Consider the following 20,164-nt stretch of genomic DNA (forward strand, 5'->3'; position numbering starts at 1 on the left):
GCTGTAGCACCTTGGGTGAAGACGGTCCTGACCTCTGCCCGGCAGTTCAGTTGGGCTGTCTCTTGTGGTGCAAAGAACAAAGGACACTCCCTGCCCCTCTGACTACTGGCCTTGGGCAGGAACGCAGGTTTTAATTCCCAAAAAGAGTAGGGGCAGGGTTTAAAGAGACAACTTGTAATACATTTTGATCTGTTTCAGGCCCTTCTGTCACAATCCCACTAAATTCCTTTGTTTTCTGCCTATATAAGCAAGACCTTAACTTTAAACTTCAGAGTACTGACCCCATTTCTTTGGAGTCTGTGTTACCTGAATGGCTATTCTCAGCTTTGTGCTTTAATAAACCCTTTTAAACTGTGTTCTGATCCTTTCAATTATTTAAGGTTGACACCATATATGTAGAGGGGCGGAGGAGAGAGACATATTGAGAGAGAGGGAGAGAGATCGAGAGATAAAGACAGAGACAGAGGCAGAAAGCAAATGTGGCAAAATGTGAATAGTTGCTGAGTGAAGGGGATAAGAGAGTTTTTTGTATTATTTATGAATCTCTTCTCTAAAATTTAAAATTATTTCAAAATTAAAAAATAAAAATCACAGGATATGGGCTTCCTAGGACCATGTTTATTGGGGTGTGTTTCCCAGCTGTCTGCGTTAGAATTTGCTGTGTGTTTAGACTCGACTCAGCAGGCCCAGGGCAGGCAGTCTGCTGCAGGAGGTTTGGGGCGAGGCCCCACGATCTGCGTTTTCCACAAGCGCCTCAGATGATTCTGGGTGAGCTGGTTGGTGGATGACACTTTAAGAGGAACTTCTTCAAGCAGATTTGTGCAAAATCTCGGGGGTGGCAGGATGACTGTAGCCCTGGCTGGTCTTGGCTATGCTTGCCCTGGGCAAACTGGATTCTGAGCCAACCGTTTTGAGGCAGGAACTAGGGCTGGTTTAGGATTAAGTCACCTGCCCAGACCCAGTGACACTGCCAGCTGTGCTGAACTCCCTTGCTCTTTCCTGTGTCTCTTCACTGACACAGTGACATGGTGTCCTCAGAGATGGTCTTGTAGTCACTCAAAGCCCCCAGGAATCCAAGGTAACATTACTGACACAAAGGTGGTGGCTCATAAACGGTGGCACAGGCAACAGTGGTGACGCTGCTGCTGCTGCTGGTCCGATATTGACATGCCATTCCTGAATGACGTGCTGGGGAAAGCAGGCGCCGCGAACCAGGGCGCGCACACGAGGAGCACCAGATAAAGGGGCAGGAGCAAGGTGGGAGGGTGAAGCACACAAGGTGTTTGGGATTATTCATCTGTGTTTTCAGTGACTATTTTGTGAATCCCACGTGTGTGCCAGGAACTTTGCAAGGCGTGGAGAATATAGTTCAGACAGACAGAGCCTCCCTTCTCTCAGGGAGCTCGGCCCAGGCCTGGTCTCACCGCTGACGAGGACGGTGCAAGCGTAGCCTGGAGCTGCCATAAAGTTTGCACGAAGGGAAGTGACTGGGAAACAGCAGTGTTAAGAAAGTCGGGCTCCAGATGATGGGGATGGGAGGGAATTCCTGAATGTAGAGAACCCATTTTCTGCAGATAAGAAGTGGGAATGTGGGTCCTAATAGTAATAGTCAAATAATAATAATGATGATGACAAAACAACTCAAGCTTTTGTCTCAGCCCTTACCAGTGAAATAGTTGGAAACCCACCCTCGGGTCCCACCCCCATGGCCTTTGGAGTCGTCAGGTTCCAGATCCCCAGGAACCTTCACCTCTTCCACCGCTGGAGGCCGCTCTCTCTGGCTGGATGTGCGACGCCCCTGCCTGGCTGCCTTTGCCATCACCTCCAGGCTTCCTCTTCCTGCTCCCCCCAGGCAAGGTCTTGACTCCTCCTCTGCTCTCCAGAGGGGGCTGCATTTACTTGTTTCTTATTTGCTTATTTTCTTTAACGTTTACTCCTTCAGTAGACAATGCACTCTGTAGTTGAAAGATCAAAACTATCAAAGAAGACCCAATGAATAGGGCTCCTGCTATTCCAGCCCCCCCGTCATGATGCCTCCCAGAGGTGACCGATGTTTCTCGTTTCCTGTGTATCTTCCCAGAGATAGTCTCTGTATATTAAGGCATATATACTTTTCGTCATTTTTTTTTTTTTTGGAAAAAAATTCTAGTACATCGTAGATACCATTGTACTTTGCTTTTTTCATCTATTTGAAAATATCTCTTGGAGATCATTTCCTATCATGAGGAACCTCCTCCTTGTTTCTGCGACTGTATGGTATCCACGATATCCCTGGTTGTGATTTAACTAATTGGTCTCCAATTAGTGGTCATGTAGATCTTTTCCAAATTTTTCCCATTATAACATACATATAAAATGTATAACATCCACATGAGTATAGCTGCAGGTTAAATTCCTACAAGTAAGAATTGTTGGCTACAAGGATGTGAGCTTTGAGAGTTTGATGGACACGTGACTGCCTTCCACTGAAGTACTAATTGACATGTCCACCAACAATGTGTTAATGTAATTGTACATTTTGTCACACTCTTCCCACCATAAGAATCAATTTTTTGTCATTTGCAATCCTGTAGGTAAAAAAAACAAAAGGTATCCCATTGAAATTTTAATCTTCATTCCTCGTGTTATAAGTGGATTTCAACATCCTCTGTATGTTTAAAATCTATTTTCATATTCTTTTGGAGGAATTTTGCTCCCCCCGTATCCATTTCTCTTTTTTTATTGGGTTACATTATTTTTTCCTTTTTATTTACAAGGAGCACTTTATATATTAGGCCAGATTAGCTCTTTGTTAGTGATGTGAGTTGCAAATGTATTTTTTCATTTGTCATTTAGTTTTACTTGCGTTGGTTTGCTTCAGGGACTTTAAGAAATTTGTATACTGTTGAATGAATCAATCTTTTCCTTTATGGTGTCTGTTGTGTTTCATAGTTAAAAAGATATTCTTTATACCAGGATTATTATTGTTGTTATTTTTGAGACAGTTTCTCACTCTGTTGCCTGGGCTAGAGTGCAGGGGCGTATCATAGCTCACTGCAGCCCCAAACACAGGGATCCTCCTGCCTCAGGCTCCTGAGTAGCTGGGACTACAGGAGTGCAACATCACACCTGGCTGTTTTTTTTTTTTTTTTTTAATTTTGTAGAGATGGGGTCTCAGTATGTTGCTCAGGCTGGTCTTGAACTCCTGGCCTCAAGCCATCCTAACACCTTGGCCTCCCAAAGTGCTAGGATTACAGGTGTGAGCCATTGCACCCAGCCAATACTAAGATTATTAAAAATTTTTCCCATAAAGTCTTTTAACACTTTCATAATTTAATTTTTTATATTAAAAATTTAAATCCATATTAAATTTATCCTGGTATAAGATGTGAAGTGTGAATTCATCTTCTGTTTTTTTGTTTCCTTTTTCCATCTGCTTTTCAATATTGCCTAGTGAGGTGTGAATTCAAATTCATGTTTTCCTCCAGATGGTTATCCAGTTATTTCAGAAGCATCTTTTCTGCACTAATTTGAAGTGCTGTCCTTTTCATATACTACATTTTCATTTATGTGTGGATTTATTTATGGATTTTATATTCTGTCCCATTTATCTATTTATCAATATCCTACTATTTCAGTGATTAATTGTAAAATGTCAATATTTGGCTGGGCTGACCCATTATTACTTTTTTTTTCCCAGAAATTTTTTGACTATTTTGCTTGTTTATTTCTACATATGATTTTTAGGATCAGCTTATCTACTTAAAACACCTCATTATTTTATTGGGATTTTTTAATTTATGAGCTATGTATAGAGTAAAGGAAAAATGGCATTTATGATGTTTCCATTCCAAGAATATGCTATGCCTTATTATTTGCTCAGGACATTTATTATGTGTCCAATAGTATTAATAACATTTTAAAGTTTTTATTTCATATAGATCTTACCTATTTCTTGTTATTTCCAAGTAGATTTTCTTTTTGCTATTGTAAATTCCTGTTTAGTATATTTTCTAACTGGTTGTAATTTGTATTTATTGAAGGATATTGAGTTAATCATTTCTGCATGTTAATTTTGAATTTTCTTGTTTGTGAAACAGGCAAACTAAATGAGGGTTTTAAATCATTAGAAATTAATTTGTTCCCTCTTCTTTTTAATATTTATTCATACAGTAAATTCTTTCTTTATTACTGGTCAATTCAGGTTTTCTTGTGCAGTAGCTAATGTTGAGTATCCTTTACTTTGACAGAACTTATTAACAGATTTGTCATGGATATCCCTCTATGTGTATAGTGTATTAGGAGTTTTTTGTTATTTATGTTGATGCCACCATTTTGTGTTAAATCAACAAAAAATTTAAATATTTTTCCAATGAATCGTGATTGATTCCTCTTCACCAATTGAATTATCACCCAACACAAGAGCCTATTCATCATAACTCATTACTTCTACTATTGATCTATTTTTTTCCTGTTTAATGAATTATTGCTTTTGGTATGATCTGAAATTTGTTTTGGTTACAATTTCCTTCTTGATGTTAGAACAATTTTTATCAATTTCTTTGCTTCTATTTGTCACTTTTGTTTCATATGCCATTAATTTTATATGTGGATTTCCTCTAAGCTTTTTAATAAATTTAAAGATGAGAAAATAAAGTCCTTTTTATATATGCCCAAATCAGGAATATATAATTATGTTCCAAAACATCTTTCAATTATAGTGATAATGGCATATTTAAGCTTTTTTTTTTTTTTTTTTTTCAGAATAAAGTGCTTCATTTATTGATGATTAAAATGTCCCCAGCCCCCTGCCCCAGGGCCATGGGCCTCACAGGGAGGTCAGAAGGGTTCAGCGCCCCCAACTATGCCCCTTGGGCCCAGGCCCCTTCCCACCCCGGCCACGCTGGGAAGGTGGTAGCGTGGGGGAGTAGTGGGAGTTTAAGGTGCAAAAAGTATAACAAACAAAACTGTATAAACACAAGAGGAAAGAGCTTAACTAGGAAACATGTAGTTTACGGAACCTTCCACTCCATCTTAAAAGCAGGAATGAAGACATTAAATGACAACAAAATAGGATTTCCTATTAGTGCAGGCCTCATGAGGGCAAGCACCGGGCACAGGCTGGGGTCCCCTGTCCCCAGGGGTTTCTCTCACCAGCAGTGCTGTGAGTGGCCCACCCACCTGTGTAGAGGCCCGGGAGGAGCCAGGATGCTGGAGCCGGCCAGGGACAGGCTGTGGCTGCCCTAGTGCGGCCACAGGGGAGCAGAGACGGACACAGACACACACGTCTCCTTCTGGTGTGAAACACATGCCAGGGTAGCTGGTGAGGGGCGGAGGTGCTCTGTGAGCGGCAGCCCTGCCCCCTGTCCCACCGAGAGCACCTTGAAACCCCAAAACACTTGTCCAAGTGGTCCTCCTTGGACCCTGCCCCTGGAGTCTAGCCTGTCTGCAGGGGTTCCTTGACTCCAGCCCCTGGGAGCTGGTGCTGAGGGAGGCACCTGTCTGCCCACCTAGGGCCTGGCCCACAGCACCAAGGCCTAGCAGCTTCGGGGGACATCGCCGGGACTCAAGACCCACGGTGCAGCCTGGTGCAGGTTGGGGGGCCCCGGGCCTGCCGGCAGGGATGTGGGTGGGGAAAGCAAGCCCCTGGGGTCCAGCCCCTGCCTCCCCCACACTACTTGGTGCAGAGCCCGGACTGCAGTTCCCGCTGCTCAACGCTCCCCACCCGCACCCGCCAGTGTCCAGTCTCAAGCCCTGGCGGGGTGTCCACAGCCCTCAGACTGGGTCCACAACTCTTCTACGGGGCGGCACCCCAACTTTTCCCCAAACCCTGCAAGAAGAAGGAGCAAATTAGGGGCACGAGCACGTGGGGCTAAACCGCTGAGGCCGCTCCAGGCTGGGCCTGACCAACCCTCTCCGGCTCCGGCCTCAGCAGCGTGACCGGCCACTACACCTGCCCCGGGCCCCTCCGTCCCCGCCGGACCTGCCGCCTCCAGCACCCTCCTCGCCTGGAGGGGTGCTGCGAACAGTTTCCTCTCTTTTCTTTTTCCTTCACTTCCAAAAAAAACCCAAAAAGTAAAGGCTTCAGGGAGCCGCAGAAGGGGGGCACTTGCGAGGGAGGCGTCCTCCACCGGCTCTGGGGGCTGCCGGCCCGCGCCCCCCGGGTCGGGGTCTCAGGCGGAGCACATCCAGCCACCTCTGGAGGAGGGGGCGGCGGCCCAGGCCCGAGCTGCTGCCCCCCAGCAAGGGGGGAGGGCAGCGGGGTCCCCCCCGGAGCGGGCCCTGGGCTCCAGGTCGCAGCAGGTGTAGCTCGGCAGCTAGTTGGTGGCGTTCATGCCCTGCCAGTGCCGGCAGCGGTGGGGACGAGGGGCGGCGGGGCGGCGGGGTCTGGGGGAGCCCGGGGAGCAGGGGTAGCGCGGGCCTGAGGCTGGGCGGGGGGCAGGCCCGGGGCGGGGCGGGCGGTCGCCGGCCCGCGGGCGGCTGACAAGGAAGCATTTCTCCTTGTGGGCCTCGAGCACGTCGGGGCAGCGGCAGCGCGGGCCGCACACGTCGCGAGGCTCCGGCTTTTCCCCGTGTGCGGCGCCGGTGCCGCTTCACGCTGGGCGGGCTGGGGAAGCTCCTGCCGCAGATGTCGCAGATGTCCGGCCTCTCCCCTGTGTGGGTCTTCGTGTGCTCATCAAAGCACTGCTTCATGTTGAAGTCCTGGCCACACCACTGGCACAGGAGCTGCTTGTGGCCAGTGTGGATGCTCATGTGTGACGGCAGCTGGTACTTGTACTGGAAACGCTCGTTGCAGTTGTCACATCTGAATGGCTTCTCCCCGGAGCGCTGCAGTGAGTGCACCTCGAGGGACATGCTGCGCTTGAAGGACTTCCCGCAGGCTTCACAGGTGGAGGGCATGTCCTTGGTGTGGGCAACCATGTGCGAAACGTGGGCCATTGTATAGAACTCACAGATCTCACATGAGAACTTCTTCTCTGCGTACCCATGCACAATCTTCTTGTGCTCATGGAGGGACCAGAGCTTCTCGAAAGCTTTGCCACACGTCACACACTGGATGATGCGCTCGCAGTCCGTCTGCCGCTGCAGCAGCCGCTCACTCTCTAGCAGGAAGCGCTTGCCGCACTGGTCACAGATCTGCATGTGGCTGTGGGTCACATTCATGTGTTTCTCCAGGTACCAGCGGTTGTTGAAAACTCGTGGGCACTTCTGGCACGGGTGGTGCTGCTTCTCCTCCAGCCTCACGTTGGCCCCCCGCCCATCAGTGGCTGGAGGCCCTCGGGCTGGTGCAGAGGCCACTCTGGGGGACAGCTTGGGTCGCTTCCCACTACGTGGCCCAGCCTCCTCAGGCTCAGAGGTGCCTTGGCGCCAGGCATTCTCCCGGGACCGCGTGGCCATGCGACTGTGGGGAGGGGGGTCAGCACGGCTGCCCCGGCGCCCTGGCGGCCCCTGCATGCTGCCAGCTTCCCCCTCCTCTGCTTCCTCCTCCTCAGAGCTCTCTTGATCCTGCTCACTGGGCCCTTCCTCCTCCTCCTCTTCTTCCTCTTCCTCCTGCTCACTGTGCCCTTCCTCTTCCTCCTCTTCCTCTTCTCCCTCACTGCCACTTTCTTGATCCTCCTCCTCCTCTCCTCCACTGCCACCATCCTCCTCTTCCTCATCCTCTTCTTCCTCCTCCTCCTCCTCCTCCTCTGAGTGTCTCTGCAGCGCATCCTCCCGGCCCAGCATCATGGTGGCCGGCTTGTCCCAGGGCCTGGCTTCCCCTCGGCCAGTGGACACGTGCAGTGTCTGGTTGTTGAGGTTCACCTCCACAATGATCTGGGGCTGCTCCTGGCGGCTGTAGGTGCCAGAACCCCCAAGCTCTTCCTCCAACTTGCCCCCACCCTCCAGCTTACACAAGCTGGCCGGGGGCCTGCCGGCCTCCTCGACAGCACCCTCCTTCTCCTCCTTGAAGAAGGGCTGGGCTGGCCCAATGGTGGCAGGCACTGTGCCTCCAGCGGTCCCTGCCCGTCCTCCAGGCGCACTGAGTAGGGGTCAGGACCCTCGCGGGCACAGATCTTGGGCAGGCCTGGGGTGTCCGCCTCCTGCTTGATGTCACAGTAGTAGGGTGGCACAGCTGGGGTGCAGCTGGCAGCCGGCTGGGCCAGGGCCACAGTGCCGGGACCTGGTGGGCCTAGGGAGCGGGCGTCCAGCAGTTCCTGGCGGGACGCGGCGATGCCGGCCATCTGCAGCAAGGAGGCGGCACTGAGCACCTCGTGGGCGCTGGCTGCGTTGACCAGCAGCTCGGGCGTGTAGATGAAGCTGAGGATCTGCTGCAGGCCACCAGGCGCCAGCGCCTCCAGGGACAGCTCCACACGCCGCAGCTGCTCGTTCTGGGTGAAGAGCGAGTGGAAGAACCGGCTATGGGCAGCGCGCGCGCCCGTGTGCGCCGGGAAGACGCTGCGCTGGGGCACCCGCACCAGGCCCACGTCGCAGGGTCGGGCCGGAAGAGGCGCTGCTGGGTCAGGCGGCCCGTCAAGCAGGCGAAGTGCGGCGCCCCGTCCTCCGCCAGCGAGAACTCAGCGCCGGTGAGTCAGCTGTCGTCCCAACCTGCAGCGTGGCGCGTGGCGCTGGGGGCTCGCAGGGCCCCGCGGGGTCGCGCTGCCCCCACGGCCGGGCCGGGCCGCCCCCGCGCAGGGCCCCGCGACCACGGCCCCGGGGGCGAGTCCAGCGCCGAGCAGCTCTTAGGCTTTAATAAGTTTTGAATAAGCGTTTTGCTTTTTGTTTGTGTCCAAGTTTCTCGTGCCTGTCTCTGAAAACACATTTTAGAGCCATGTTAAAATGTTGGTTGGTCACCTTGCAGGGCTTGAATGGCACATCGCTGGGACCCTGACGGGAGGTGGGGACTCATCTGGTTTGAGTTTAGTGGGTCACAGTCACTTCCTCACGCTCAGCTCCTGGTGGCCGTCGTGGTCTGGGACGCCTCCCGGGAATGTCTCGCTGCAGCGTCTCCGCTGCTGACAGCGGGCGCAGGAACCGGTCCTGTGGCCCCGCCCAGCGCCACCAGGCAGGAGTTAAAGTCAGCCTGAGAGACTGTTCCGAACTGACGACAGCTGAGCTGTCTAATTTTCGCAATGTCTGATGACACAGGGCCACGCACATGCTGTCGCTGGAGCCCTTCGCGGGCCCCGGGGCGCGGCAGGAGCGAGGCCGAGGCGCGGCCCCTCCAGCCAGGTCGCCCCGCTGCGGGCTGTGCCTGCGCAGCCCTCCGGCTTCTCCGGTTTCTCTTAGAAAATCCCCAAGTGCATCTCAGCTGGGTGACAATGAGAGCGTCCAGGCCTGCGGAACAGCGAAAGCTTCTAACTCCATTCAGGTCCCGCCAGCTCCAGCTTTTCCTGCCGGGGCCTCTGCAGGTAGGAGCCTGGGACGGGGCTCTAGCCTAGTTCGCTCCAAGTAGAAATTTCATTTTGAATAATTTTCGGTTGATTTTCTTATTCTTTTTCAGGTCAACAACCATACGGTCTGGAAATACAGTTGGCCCTTGAACAACACGGGTTTGAACTGCACAGGCCCAGTTACGTGTGGTTTCTCCTCCGCCTCTGCCGCCCAAGACAGCCCGACCACCCTCCTCCTCCTCCGCCTCAGCCTGCTCAGCATGGAGACGACGGGGATGAAGACCTTCCTGAGGCTCCACTTCCACTTAATGGATAGTAAATATATTTTCTTTTCCTTATGATTTTCTTAATAACATTTTCTTTTCTCTAGCTTACTTTACTGTAAGCTAATAATACATATAACATATAAGATATGTGTTAATCAACTATGTTACTGATAAGGCTTCCAGCCAAGAGTAGGCTATCAGTAGTTAAGTTTTTGGGGAGTCAAATGTTATACGAGGTCAGTTCCCTCACTCAACCCCTGCCATGTTCAAGGGTCAACTTAATGTTAATTGTTAATTTTGTGCCTCCTTTGCTGCCTTTTTTTTTTTTTTTTTTTTTTTGGAGACAAGGTCTCGCTCTGTCCTCCAGGCTGGAGTACAGTGGCATCATCATAGCTCACTGCAACCTCAAACTCCTGGGCTCAAGCGATCCTCCTGCCTCAGCCTCCCGAGTAACTAGGACTACAGATGTGTACCACCACAGCCAGCTAATTAAAATTTTTTTTTTTTTTTGGTAAAGATGGGATGTCATTGTATTGCCCAGGCTGATCTCAAACTCCTGGCTTCAAGCAAGCTTCCTGCCTTGGCCTCCCGAAGTACTGAGATTACAGGTGTGAGCCACCATGCCCAGCCCTTTGCTGCTTTTATAGTTATTGTTTCCTTCTCTTGTGTAATTGTTTTGGCTAGTGTGCAGGAAAGAGTTAACACAGGCGATCTGAAATTGCTCTCCTTAGAAAGGCCTGCTTGCAAGCTTGGTCCTTGGCTGGCATCCGGGAACTTAGACTTTGGGAGGATCCCACATTAACTAACTGATGAGTGGCTCACAAATTGTACAAACAGTATGGTTTAGGCGGAGTACAAACTTCCCTTCTGGGATCTAGAATTTGGTTCTCTCCAGGCAGAGGGTGCCCATGTGACCAGCCCCAATAAAAACCCTGGGCACTGAGCCTCTACGAGGTTTTCCTGGTCAGCAGCATTTCCCACTTATTGCTGGGAAAATCAGTATGTTCTGCATGGCTCCCCTGGGAGAGACCTTGAAGCTTGCTCCTGGTTCCCTCCGGAATTTTGCCCCGTGACTTTGTCCCTTTGCTGATTGTGCATAGCATCCTTTTGCTATAACAAATCTCAGCCATGAGTCCAGCTCTCTACTGAGTCTTGGGAGTCCCCCTAGAGAATTATCAAACCTGTGGGTGGTCTTGGGGGCCCTGACTCAGCTAGACACTCTATTTGTGGTGAAGCCACCTGTAAATGGCGAGAAACGGCCTCCTCCTGCCCATGTTAAGATCAGTTATTGGCTCACAAATGGTGTTCTCTGAAGGCCCCACCTCCCTGCTGTTCAGCTGAAGCACTCCCCAGAGCCGTCAACACCGCCTGGGGTCCTGTTAGAATGCAAAGCTCCTCTCCCCCTCTCAGAGTGTCAGGTCCGGCCTCCTGGTGGACTGTTGTCCTGCTTCTTTGGCTCCTTGCTTGGAAAATTCACAAGCAGGGCCGGTGCCACCGAGTGACCACAGACAGGAAGCAATTCCATGCAAACAGCTTTTATTGCAGAAAAGAAGGGAGCTATACAAAGTGAGAGCACATTCCAGAGAGGAACGGGTCGGTCTCCACGAGTGGGGAATGACGTTGAGGACTCCCAGGTGGTTTCCTTTGATTGGCCTGGTCCGGGGCAGGGCTTACGGGGACTGTGGGTGTCACCAGATGATTGATGCATGTGATTTGACAGGTGTTCTTATAACAAAGTCGCAGCTCCGCAGCTGTGTGAGCCTCAGACCTCAAGTCCCTGCTCTTCGTGGTTGTCAGCTGCGCTTTCCTGCAGTCCCTTCCCCACTTCTCCATCCCCTCGGAACTGTCATCCTGGCCTCTATCAGCCACCTGCAGATTTGATCTCTGCCTAACAAGAGCTTCTGACCGAGGAGGTCTGAGGAGCTCACCAGCGCCCCAGGGATCCGGACTGCACGGTCCCAGACGCAGCCCAGCATCTGCCTTTATCTTTCCTTGGAGGTTTGTCCCAAACGGTTTCTCTTCTATCCTTTTTCTCAACTTCCCTCTTCTAGTCCATACCTGGCAAAGTCCACTGGGGTGGACTGTGGGGTGGGGTGATTCCCTGTGCCATCCACTCACGACCATCCCTCTGCACAGGTTCCTGCTCGCCGCACTCTCCTGTCACACAGGTGTCCCCCAAAGCCAGTTCCACGCTCCGAGGGCCGAGAGTTGGTCTCGACTCTGTGAGGGCACCCGGGAGCCGCCCGTCAGCAGCTCCAACTCAGGCCACTCACTTCCTCTTCCCTCTCAGGCAAGCCAGACCCTGCGGGGCCCAAATGTGCGGTTCTGGTGGACGCTGCTCACACCCTGCCCTGAGACCCGTGTCTCAGACACCTGCCCTGAGACCCCCTGCCCTGAGACCCGTGTCTCAGACACCTGCCCTGAGACACCCAGCCCTGAGACCCGTGTCTCAGACACCTGCCCTGAGACATCCAGCCCTGAGACATCCAGCCCTGAGACCCGTGTCTCAGACACCCTGCCCTGAGACCCGTGTCTCAGACACCTGCCCTGAGACATCCTGCCCTGAGACCCGTGTCTCAGACACCTGCCCTGAGACATCCAGCCCCGAGACCCGTGTCTCAGACACCTGCCCTGAGACATCCAGCCCTGAGACTCGTGTCTCAGACACCTGCCCTGAGACATCCAGCCCTGAGACCCGTGTCTCAGACACCTGCCCTGAGACATCCAGCCCTGAGACATCCAGCCCTGAGACATCCAGCCCTGAGACCCGTGTCTCAGACACCCTGCCCTGAGACATCCAGCTAAGAAGCGTCAATTAATTCAGGGATCACGATGACTCATGGAAAGTTGTTTTCAAGATTAAAGCCTTCCGCCATGGGGGTTGATCCAAGGGTGTTGGAGCGTGGTGGGAAAGATGCTTCAACATCAAGGGAGACCGTAGGAAACCAGTACATGAATCTGAATGTGAAGTAATGAGACAGTGCTAATCGGGACCTTGGTGGACGAGGTCACATTGGATGACTTTTTCAAACTGTGGGTCCATTTCTCATTTTCAGAACCAATAGATTCTCTTGTGTGTTTTTTTTTTTTTTTTTTTTGACAGAGTCTCATTCTGTCACCTGGGCTAGAGTGCCATGGTGTCAGCTTAGCTCACAGCAACCTCAAACTCCAGGGCTTAAGTGATCCTCCTGCCTCAGCCTCCTGAGTGCCTGGGACTGCAGGTTCCAGCTAATTTTTTAATTTTTATTTTTGTAGAGATGGAGTCCTGCTGTGTTGCCCAGGCTGCTCTCGAACTCCTGGCCGCAAGTGATCCTCCCGCCTCAGACCCTCAAAGTGCTGGGATTATAGGTGTGCGCCGCTGTGCTGGCCTCTTTCATATTTTTCAAACACTCCCTGCCTCCTGCCCATCTAAATGAGGTTAGGACCAAGGGGCCTTCGGGGTTAAAGAGATCCGTGTTAAAACCATGTGTGTGACTTCATTGAACCCTCAGAATCCGGTCACCTCATGTAAAATGAAAATGGTACCAGCACCCGCACGATGTCGGCAGAAGAGTGACGTGCAGAGTCCCACGAGAAGCACTCGTCACAGGGTCTGGTAAATGGGGAGCTTCGAGACGTGGTCGCAGTCCTCCTCCGTTCCTGAGGTCCAGTGGGACCTGCCCGCCTCATGGGCTTGTTGACTTCTCTGGCCACACAGCAGCCGAGCCCTGCCGCGCTGAGGCGTGACATTCGGTCCTGGATTATTGTCCGTGCAGTGAGTGGATTAGATGTAGCTCCTGAGCTAGACTGCACACTGTGAGGACATAGCCTGTGTTTTCTTCTTCTTCCTTTTCTGTGCCCCTTGTTCTCAGAAATTCTCCTGGCTGGAGCTGAGGGGGACCTGGGGGATTTTCTTTGTCCACATCAAGTCCAGGTCCTCTAGCCCCAGGCTCCTCAGAGCCCCGCAGGCAGCCCCCATGAGATCTAGGGCCGGGGCTGCCCTCCTGCAGGGGTCCTGCCACCTGGCAGATGCCCAGGGCTGAATGTGCACCCAGCAGGCCCGTGGCCTGGGCACCCAGCTGCTCCCTGAGGGCACTTAGTCTCCCCTCATCTTGCCGGGTGACAGGGGCGACACAACTGTGGTCCCCGGGGCCGGCCAGCATCTTGCTTTGCAGGCCTGTGGAGTCTCCATGGCAACACGCTGGGACAGGGTGCGAGGGGCTGTTTTAATGGAACAGGCGCGTTCTGTTTAGTGAGGGGCATTCGAGACCCAAGCTGAGGAGATTACACGAGCTGACTTCTTGACAATGTAATTATAGCTCATTTTCCTCACTCAACTAAAACCCCGTGGCCGGGCACCGGCCTGCTCTGGCCAGCGCGGGGGCAGCCGCCGCGGCCTGTCGTGTTGGGGCACCGGGCAGTGGCGGGTCTGCTTCCATTAGAATGTTCCTGAGAAACTGTGCACAACTGGTTTTCATGAGCATTTGCCTTGGGCTGGCGTCACGGTGTCGGGAAGGCTGCACGGCCGACTGATCGTGGAGTGCCCGCCGGCGTCCGCGTTGAGGTTCCCAAGCAGTTACTTGTCTGTAAACTCCGGGGAAGTTGGGGTTCCTATCCGAGGCGACAAGCTATTCTAAGTGAATCCTTTGGGAAAGAGAAAAATCCTTTTGTAGTGAAGAATGATCTCCCCTAATCGACGCCTCTGGTGAATTGGGCTTCCCTTGCCGTAGGGGGTCTTGAGTGCACTGGGGTCAGCGGGGTCACGTGGCTCCAAGGGGCAGATGGGGGAGGGGGAAGGGGAGGAAGCAGCACAGTGGGGGGCCAGGTGAATTGAGCACCTGCTGCTTCCTGTTCTCACGTGACCCACTTGGGAGTCCTGTGCGGTAGGTGTCACTACCCCCTTTCCCAAGTGAACAAAGTGAGGCCAGAAGAGGCCAAGTAGGAGTCTGAGGTGGCCCCGCTGGCAGGGGCTGGGCCAGGACTCGGTCTGAGGCCACTTCACCGCCGGCCTGGAAGGAGGCCCTGGGCGCTGCAGCCCTCTGCCTGGGAACAACCTTGAAGGCTCTGGAATTTCAGGCCGCTCTTACTTCTAGCTCTTTGAAGCCATTCTCAGAATCGAGTCCCCTTATCCTTCAAGAGAGGAGATGAGTTTTCTCTGGGTGAGTGTCCTGGGCTCATTCCACAGTGGCCCGGAGGACAATGGCTTAGTGTTTCCCTCCCAGCCCTCCGGGACGCCTGGGGCTGTGCCGAGTCTTCCTCGACCTTCTCCTCTTCAGACAACCAGACTACTTAGAGCAGCAAACAGCTCAGGTTTCCCATTTTAACCAGAAGCTGGGGTTAAAGTTTTTAATGACCAGAGTGGTCTTTTATTTTTATTTTTTCATTTTACAAATGCTTTAAATACAGTTATAAAAATAAGCTTTGATTTTACAAAAAAGCCAATACATTATTTCTTATTTTATTTTTTATTTCCTTCAGCTAGCCTAGAAAAAGCAATATATTAATATTAAAAGACGATGGGATGGGAAGCAAATTTCCGTGTTCCAAATGCTAACTCGACACAAGATTTCCTTTAAATGGGGAACTACCTAAATGCATGTGATGTAGTTATGTTTCTAAAATTACAATTAAGTCTTTATTTAAATATTTTTAGATGCAATTTTATCTCATGCAAACTATTGCATAAAGTGTATGTGATATAAGTTTTAACCACAAATACAACCAGAGCCAGCCCAGATCTTCCTAAAGTACACTTCGGGTGCGACATTACACCCTAAGGTGTTCGTGAGGTGTTCTTTGAAAGAAATGTTGTGTAACAAAAGCATTTGCCAAACACTGAGTGAAAGCTGAACACGTTATCTGAAACTGCAGGACTCCCTCTAAGATCTCAACATGCTAGTATATATTTATATTGGCTATCTATTGCTATAGAACATATTATCCCAAAAGCCAGTGGTTAGAAACAACAACAAACTGTGAGATGCCACTCACGGCATCTGCGGGTCAGGAATTTATGAGCGTCCTGCTTGGGTGACTTTGGCTCATGGTCTCCCCCGAGGCTGCAGTAAAGGTGTCAGCTGGTGACGCGTCATCCGAAGGCTGGACTGGAGCCGGGGATCCTCACTCGGCCCGCAAGCTGGTGATTGGTGGAGCCCTCGGTTCCTCTCCCCGGACCCCTCTGTACAGGGCTGCTTCAGGGTCCTCCCGCTGTGGTGGCCAGCTTCCCCCAAGGGACAAGGCAGAAGCTGCAGGAGGCATCACCTCCCCCAGACTCTATTGGTCACCCCCGCCAGCCCCGCAGCATTGTGGGAGGGCTCCACAAGCCCTTGAAGTCCCAGAGGCAAGATCTTTGGGGCATCATGATACCTTTCAACCTTGGTGTACGGTTTTCTCCAAACTTGCTTTACCTCAGATAGTCACAAAATCCTTTTGTCTTTCAAGGAATGCGTATCCTGGTGTGTGTTGATTCCCGCTGTTCTAGCCCAGGCTGCTCAGTCCGACCCCTGGCCCAGATGAGCTATTGCCCACCAGCCTGTGTGGTGCCAGGAGACTTCTTTGTATTTGGTGTGCGTGCATGTGGGCGTGTGTCCACACGCGTGTGCGCACATGGGTAGGTGCACATTCGGGTGTGCATCTGGGTGTGTGTGTACATGCATGGGTGCACCTGGGTGTGTGTGCATGCATGTGTGTGCACGTGGGTGGGTGCACATGTGTGTGTGTGCATGTGGGTGGGTGCACGGTGCTGGCCAGGAGCTCTGTGGGCAGAGCCTGAGCTGAAGGACTTCCTGGGTATTTAAACTGCACCCCCAGGGGCTCTTCCCTTGCTGCAGTGCTGAGTTCCCGCCCACACTGGGGCCACTCCCTCCCTTGCTGCCACTGAGTTCCCAGATTCAGAGCTGGGGTTTCTCTCCACTTCTTGGTTTCTTCCTCACCTTCCTCCACTTTGTGCCTGGATCCCCCTTTCTCTTTCACATCAAAGCCATCTTCCTGGCTTTTCTTTCACAAAAAGCTATGGTGGTCAAATCAGAAAGAACTTCTAAAACAGGATTCTGAGCCGTTCACGACCGAATGTATCTCCCCCTTCTTTGCCGAGAGGAAGGCTCTCCCTGCAGACCCAGCCGCCTGGTCAGCACGTCCCAGGGAGGGTCACTCTCCCTCCCTGTCCAGCCAAGGACGGGCCAAATCTAAGGCAGGAAAAAACAGACACGGGGACTTGAGATTTCATATCCCGTTACAGGCAGCGTTTGTCCTTCTATCCCAGACCTGCCTCTGCCTGCATCTAGCTCGGGCAGGAACGCAGCCTTCCTGACCATCGAGCTTCTCTGACATGCTCTTGCCCTCATTCCAGGAAACCACGTCTTTCCTGCTTTGCTTTTGTGGCGGCCCTCCCTCCACCTCCTCGCCCCCTCTACACCACAGTTGCCTCGCACGTCCTGCCATGGACTTGGTTCAGCCACGTGCCTGCTGCCCTTGTCCTAGCGACAGTGTGAGGTCCCTGAATGAGCATCTGAAGCCGTGGCCCTGGCTGGATGTGGGCAGGGGCTGCATCCTCAGGCAGCCAGGCAGAGGGTCTGGAAACACAGCACGCTGTTCTTGTTTCTCCGTGAACTCGTGTGGTGAACACGAGAAGGCTCATAGGCTGCTCAGTGTCCTGGTTGTCCAGTGCTGGGATGGGGAGGGACACACACCGCATCTGACGCGCCGTCAGGCGGGGTTAACGAGTTTCTCTCTCTCCCCCTCTCTCTCTCTTTACTTTTCCGTCCATGTCCTGGGCAAAGCTTACTTATTCGTAGAAGTCTTGTCCATTGTGTCATTTCCTTCCTTCTCTGAAGGGCAGATTTCCATCTGGGTATCTGGGAAGAGAGGAAAGGAAAATAGTTCTTGGACAGGGTGGTTCTGGAAATTAATAGCTCCCTCCTCTGTGTTGTCAATCTCCAGACTTAAAGGATACAACTTTTTTTTTTTTTACCACCCTGCACAATTGGTGATTAAACACCAGGGTTGTTATGACAGAGAAAAAAGGTTAGATTCTAATTTTGGCAGCAAGAATAAAGACTGACCTTGTCAATAAAATGTAGTCAGGGAGTTTAAACTCTTTTGCCAAAGGCCTGGTTTCCCAACTAGAGGGCCGTCCTCTGCCTCCTCCAGTGAAGTTGCTGATATTTGCCCTTGTTGATACGTTGTCCTAAAATGCTGTGCAATTATTTTCCCCTTAATTGTCTCCTGGAACTACTTAGCACATTTTCTCTGAGTGAGGGTTGGTGCAACCGAGGCACGGAAACACGACAGCGTGAACACCGTGCTCCCGAGGAGCTCTCCCCTCGCCCGCTGACGGCCCCTCTTAAAGTAGCCTCGGTGGATCCAGGGGCAGTGGGGCTGAGACACAAGACCCTCACCAGCCTGTCGTGCCTCTAGAGCTCAGCCCGTAGGGGAAAAAGGACCCTCACCACGAGCCAGTCGCAGGCAGATTACAGAGCGTGGGTGAGGGCACGTGACTTTTTGGAAGCAAATACTCCTCTCTAGTGGCCGGGACTGGTTTGCTTCCAGATTCATGCAATGGCAGCCACCCAAGCCCCAGGTAGACGGTGGGATGGGGCTGTGTGGGGCGGAGTGGCTATCTTCATTACCTGAGTCATCTGGGCCAGGTAGACAAGTCTGCAGGGCACTTGTCCCCAAGCAAAGCTAAGTGAAGATAAATGTCTAAATCATCTTCACTTCCTTGCCAAAGCCACTGGGTGTCCAGGATGCAGCTGTAGCGGGATGTGTCAGGAATTTTATGCCTGTCTCTTTGAGCTAGATGTCCCTCTCTCTGGGATCCTACCCCCATCCCTGTCCTGACTGCTGTCAGCATTCGTCACTCTGTTACAGTCACCCGTCTGCCCTACAACACTATAACTGGCTTTACTGCAGGAACCGCGTGTGTGTGTGTATGTTTCTGTAGCCTTAGTGTTTAAAATAGAGCCTGGCACCCAGTAGGGACCCAAAGTGTGTTTTCTGGGAGAATGAAATTGTCCTGCAGCAGAAAAGCAGCAGCAGGTGTCGCTGTCCCTGGTGAACTCAGGAGGGCTCGGCGGGATGCCTCCTGAAATGTGGAAAGACCCGGGCCCCTGAAGCAGACACGCAGCACTGGCAGGGCCAGCGGGGGCTGGAGGGAGGCTGGAGGGAGGGGAAGAGACAAGTGACTAGGGCGAGGGAGAAATCTCCAGTGCATTAGCACACTCTTTATTCTTGTCCAGTGAACATTTCTTGTTTCCTCTGGAGTCCCAGCTAGATCAGATGCTGGCAGTTGAGGAAGCGAATGATCATTGAGGGCGGGTGGAGACCTGTAGGAGCCTCGCTCAGAAGCAGACGTCGCTCCCTCCTGGCCGCCCGTCCCACGGTCGTTGAAAGAACCAAGAGCAGGAGGGTGGTGGATGGGCGAGTCGGAGGCCGCAGGGAAAACGGGCCCCTCCCAGACACACACAGGCCCACGGAGGCTGGAATCACTGCTGGGCAGACGCCACCTTTTCCATACCGGGCTTTTTTGCAGAGAAGGGCAACTGATAAGAAACCAGTTCATATTAGGCATTTAGTAAACAAAGGAAGGAGGATGATTTCTAGGTCTCAGCCGATTCAAGATGATCTCCAACAGCAGTGTGTAACAACACACTGTTTTTAGGAATGGAACTTCTGTTGTTTTTTTTTTTTTTTTGAGACAGAGTCTCACTGTGCTGCCCAGGCTAGAGTGAGTGCCATGGTGTCAGCCTAGCTCACAGCAACCTCAAACTCCTGGGCTCAAGTGATCCTCCTGCCTCAGCCTCCTGAGCAGCTGGGACTACAGGCATGTGCCACCATGCCCGGCTAATGTTTTCTATGTATATATTTTAGTTGTCCAGATAATTTCTTTCTATTTTTAGCAGAGACGGGGTCTCACTCTTGCTCAGGCTGGTCTCAAACTCCTGACCTCGAGCCATCCACCCACCTCGGCCTCCCAGAGTGCTAAGATTACAGGCGTGAGCCACCGCGCCTGGCCTAGGAATGGAATTTCTTAGTTGCACAAGATCTGGTATTGTATCCTAGCATATAAAACGATGCACTTGGGGTTCCCCACGTCTAACCCCGCAGCAGACAACCACCCATGAACTCAGCTCGGGACCCACTGCCTGCTCCTCCCCCTTGGCTCAGGCCCCTGGAGGTCACGTGAGCCACCGCGTAGCCCCCTAACACTGAAAGAAGATTCCACCTGGTCCTCCGTCCTACACGTAATCTACCAGGAGAGTGAACTGGAGACTGACACCTGGGAGGGCACCGACAATCCCCCAGTGCTTTGGGCGCTTTCCTTGTTCAACGCCAGCTGGTGGGTCCTTACGGTTCTCCGGCATCATTCCTCACAAGGTCTCGTTGACAGTCTCATCCTCCTGTGTGTCCCTGGCACTTAACGCTGGGAAAGGCCATGGTAAACCCCCAACTGCGGGGAAGCAGCCTTTTGTCCAGAGCAGTTACCTTTTAGCGCTGGTGTCTGAGCTGCAGGTGGCACGTGGAGGATTTGAGACTGAGGGACAGACAGGAAACCACCCAGAGAAGAGGCTT

At 52.2% G+C, this 20,164-nt stretch overlaps 1 protein-coding gene and 1 long non-coding RNA gene across 2 annotated transcripts; one reads left to right on the forward strand and one right to left on the reverse strand.

Annotated features, from left to right (window-relative positions):
• Positions 1-6,063: 6,063 nt before the first annotated feature.
• Positions 6,064-9,117, reverse strand: LOC123629837 (zinc finger and BTB domain-containing protein 47-like). Its single transcript, XM_045539219.1, is given in 8 exon segments — positions 6,064-6,397; positions 6,399-6,431; positions 6,433-6,557; positions 6,559-7,982; positions 7,985-8,452; positions 8,455-8,533; positions 8,904-8,969; positions 9,064-9,117. Coding segments are annotated over 8 exon segments (2,583 nt in total).
• Positions 9,118-9,238: 121 nt separating this feature from the next.
• LOC123629853 lies at positions 9,239-9,688 on the forward strand. Its single transcript, XR_006732327.1, has 2 exons — positions 9,239-9,368; positions 9,461-9,688. It is a non-coding gene; the product is annotated as an uncharacterized LOC123629853 (long non-coding RNA).
• Positions 9,689-20,164: the final 10,476 nt, after the last annotated feature.

The sequence above is a fragment of the Lemur catta genome, unplaced genomic scaffold (assembly GCF_020740605.2).
Source record: "Lemur catta isolate mLemCat1 unplaced genomic scaffold, mLemCat1.pri scaffold_53_ctg1, whole genome shotgun sequence".
Classification (NCBI taxonomy): Eukaryota; Metazoa; Chordata; class Mammalia; order Primates; family Lemuridae; genus Lemur; species Lemur catta.